Source organism: Chrysochloris asiatica, unplaced genomic scaffold (assembly GCF_000296735.1).
Source record: "Chrysochloris asiatica unplaced genomic scaffold, ChrAsi1.0 scaffold00043, whole genome shotgun sequence".
In the NCBI taxonomy this organism is placed as follows: Eukaryota; Metazoa; Chordata; class Mammalia; order Afrosoricida; family Chrysochloridae; genus Chrysochloris; species Chrysochloris asiatica.
This window is the reverse complement of record NW_006408561.1, coordinates 3,703,224-3,706,139: the sequence shown is the minus strand read 5'-3', so window position 1 is coordinate 3,706,139 and position 2,916 is coordinate 3,703,224. Positions and strand designations below refer to the sequence as shown.

The following is a 2,916-nucleotide window of genomic DNA, read 5'->3' as shown; positions in this document are numbered from 1 at the left end:
ATTTGGAGTTCTGGTAGCATACTGGTTATGAATCAGGCTGCGAACCGCAAGGTCAGCAGCTGTGCCACGGGAGAAAGATGAGGCTTTCTGCTCCCGTAAAAATTTACAACCTTGGAAACCCTATACAAGGTTGCTATGAGTCGGAACCGACTCCACGGCACTTAACAACAACAATAATATATAGATTAAGGAGCTCTGGTAGTGTAGTGGTTATGTATTGGGCTGCTAACTTCAAGGTCCACTGTTAGAAACTACCAGCTCTTCCGTGGGAGAAAGATGAGGCTTTCTGCTCCCGTAATGATTTACAACCATATGCAGGGTCACTATGAGTCGGAACCGACTCCATGGTACTTAACAACAACAACAACAACAACATATATAGATTTATAAAAATACTCATGGTAGTTGAACCACTTTAAGTGGGAGAACTTTTATTATGATTCAAAAATTTTTCAATGAACATTTTGCTCACTAAAGACAATGAAACCTGTAATTTTCTTCATTGAAGTATAGGCTAGTAGAGTAGACTAAAGATTTATAAATAATAATTATAATACACTGTAACCAGTGCTGTGATAAGTATTGTTGTTAAGTGCTACCCAGTCAGTTCCGACTCCTAGCGACCCCATACAGGGTTTCCATGGAGTGAATGGTGAGTTTTGACCACTAACCTTGCGGTTAGCAATCCAGTGCTGATCCTACAGTGCCACATTAATTGTTGTTGTTGTTAGGTGCCATTGAGTCAGGTCCAACTCATAGTGACCCTGTAAAGGGTTTCCAAGGAGCACCTGGTGGGTTTGAACTGCTGACATGGTGGTTAGCAGTCTAGTGTTTATCTTATAGCATCACACAAAATACAATAAAACACAAATAAGATGGTGGTGGTGATTATGTGCTGTGGAGTCAGTTCTGACGCATAGCGACCCTGTACAGGGTTTCCGGGGCTGTAAATCTTCACTGGAGCAGAAGGCCTCTTCTTTCTCCCACAGAACAGCTGGTAGTTTCGAACTGCTGACCTTGAAGTTCTCAGCCCATTTGTAACCACTACGCTAGCAGAGCTCCTTACAAATAAGATAAGGGTCATTAATTTCTATGAGAGGAGATAGGAAGAAGAGGCCATTCTTGATCTGGCCCTTCAAGACCATCTCTCCCACCCCTTCAACCCCAAACTCTGTTGCTCATAGGGGCTGACATAAGCAGTACTGATAATCTGTTGTATTTCTCATTATAGGGCCCTTGAATTGGCTGTAAAATATAAAACACATGTGGATACTGTTCTTGCTTACCGTCAAAAGTTTTTGGAGACATTTGGTAAACAGGAAACCAATAAACGATACTTGCAATATGCAGAAGGTGTAAGTATTACATGGTATTTTATAACAATGTATATGTTTTATTATAGTTGTGTCCTGGTGTGGTGCTATAATTAAGCACTGGACTGCTAACTTAAAGGCCAGCAGTTCAAACCTACTCTTTCCGCTCTTCAGAAACTCTATATACTTGTAGCGGTGGAGAACCTTTTTCCCGCCAAAATTTACAACGTCATTCATGGGTGGTCATAAAAAATTATCAACTTAAAAATTAGTCTGCTATATTTGGTCAAACTCATCCCCAATGCAATGGCTGGAACTGTGGTTGCCTTGGCAAGGCCAGACCAAATGATTTTGAGGGCCTTATACAGCTCTTGGGGAGTCCTGGTTTGGTGCTGATGATTAATGTGCCAGACTGCAACATTGGTTTGAACTGTAAGGTCGATGATTCAAGCTAACCAGACGCTCCTTGGAGACAGGGTCTCTATGGGTCGGAACCAACTCAACTGCACTTAACAAAAAACAACTATATACAGTTCATGGGCTGGACATTCCCCACCCCAATGATACAGGGTCACTGTGAATCAGAACTGACTCGATGGCATTTAACAACAAGATGCAATATTTATCTTAATGAGACAAACTTAGAATGATTGATTCCACATCTCTCAAACAATTACTTTTTGCCTATTTTTACTGTATGATTACAGTACTAAATTTTTCTTTTTTTCAATCTTACAGCCATAGTATGACTAACCCCAGTTTGTCTTCATAACATTCAATTTGTGTTAATTTTGGATGCTCAATAGACAGATAAATAGTCGATATATGACTGGGATAAACTATTCTACCTATTTATAGTTGGCAGGAGATATTGGCTTTTAACTTCTAACTATTGACTTCTACCAGGTATCACTTCTGCTTCAGGGGAATTACATAATTACAGAGGATACTGACCAGAACATGGATATTTATGGCTTTGTAGAATTCTAGGGAGCTAGGCTGCACCTGGTAGAAGTACCTAGCTACCTAGAATCTTTGCTTCTAAAGCTACTGCCAGCATCTCAGATTTTATCACTTCTATTAGAAGATATGAGCCCTGGTGTGGTGCTGTAGGTTAATGTGTTGGATTGCAAAGTTGGTTTGAACCACAAGGTTGGTGGTTCAAGCTCACCAGCTGCGACTTGGAAACCCTATACGGGGTTGCTATGGGTTGGAACCGACCCAACATTTAACAGCAACAAGTAGAAGACAGTCATTTCAGCACTTATCAGCCCAGAGAAAAGCTAGACCCAGAACAAGAGAACTTGTCTCAGTGTGTAAACAAGAACTAATTTGGGTCACCCGCCCAAATCCTTCTAGGCTCAGATACAGAAATAGAGTTCACTTCTCTTGTCATACAGATCCAAGAGTCAAAACCCCGAAGAGCTGTAATCCCAAGATAGGACAGACCTTGGACCCAACTCTGAGAACCACTTTTTTTCCTTAGCTTTTTAGTCATTCTTTTTTTTTTAAGGTTTTTATTGTGGATTGAGTGAAAGTTTACAGGGCACATCATCAGTTTCACATTCAACCATTCATATGACTTGTTTCATTACATTGATTA

At 40.5% G+C, this 2,916-nt stretch overlaps 1 protein-coding gene across 1 annotated transcript in view; it reads left to right on the top strand.

Moving 5' to 3' along the window:
• The window catches only part of IFT80 (intraflagellar transport 80 homolog (Chlamydomonas)), a 175,242-nt gene that overhangs the window by 161,036 nt on the left and 11,290 nt on the right, over positions 1 to 2,916 (top strand). Inside the window, exon 19 of the mRNA XM_006861852.1 lies at positions 1,232 to 1,355. Coding sequence (XP_006861914.1) covers positions 1,232 to 1,355 — 124 coding nt within the window. The remainder of the gene's footprint in view (positions 1 to 1,231; positions 1,356 to 2,916) is intronic.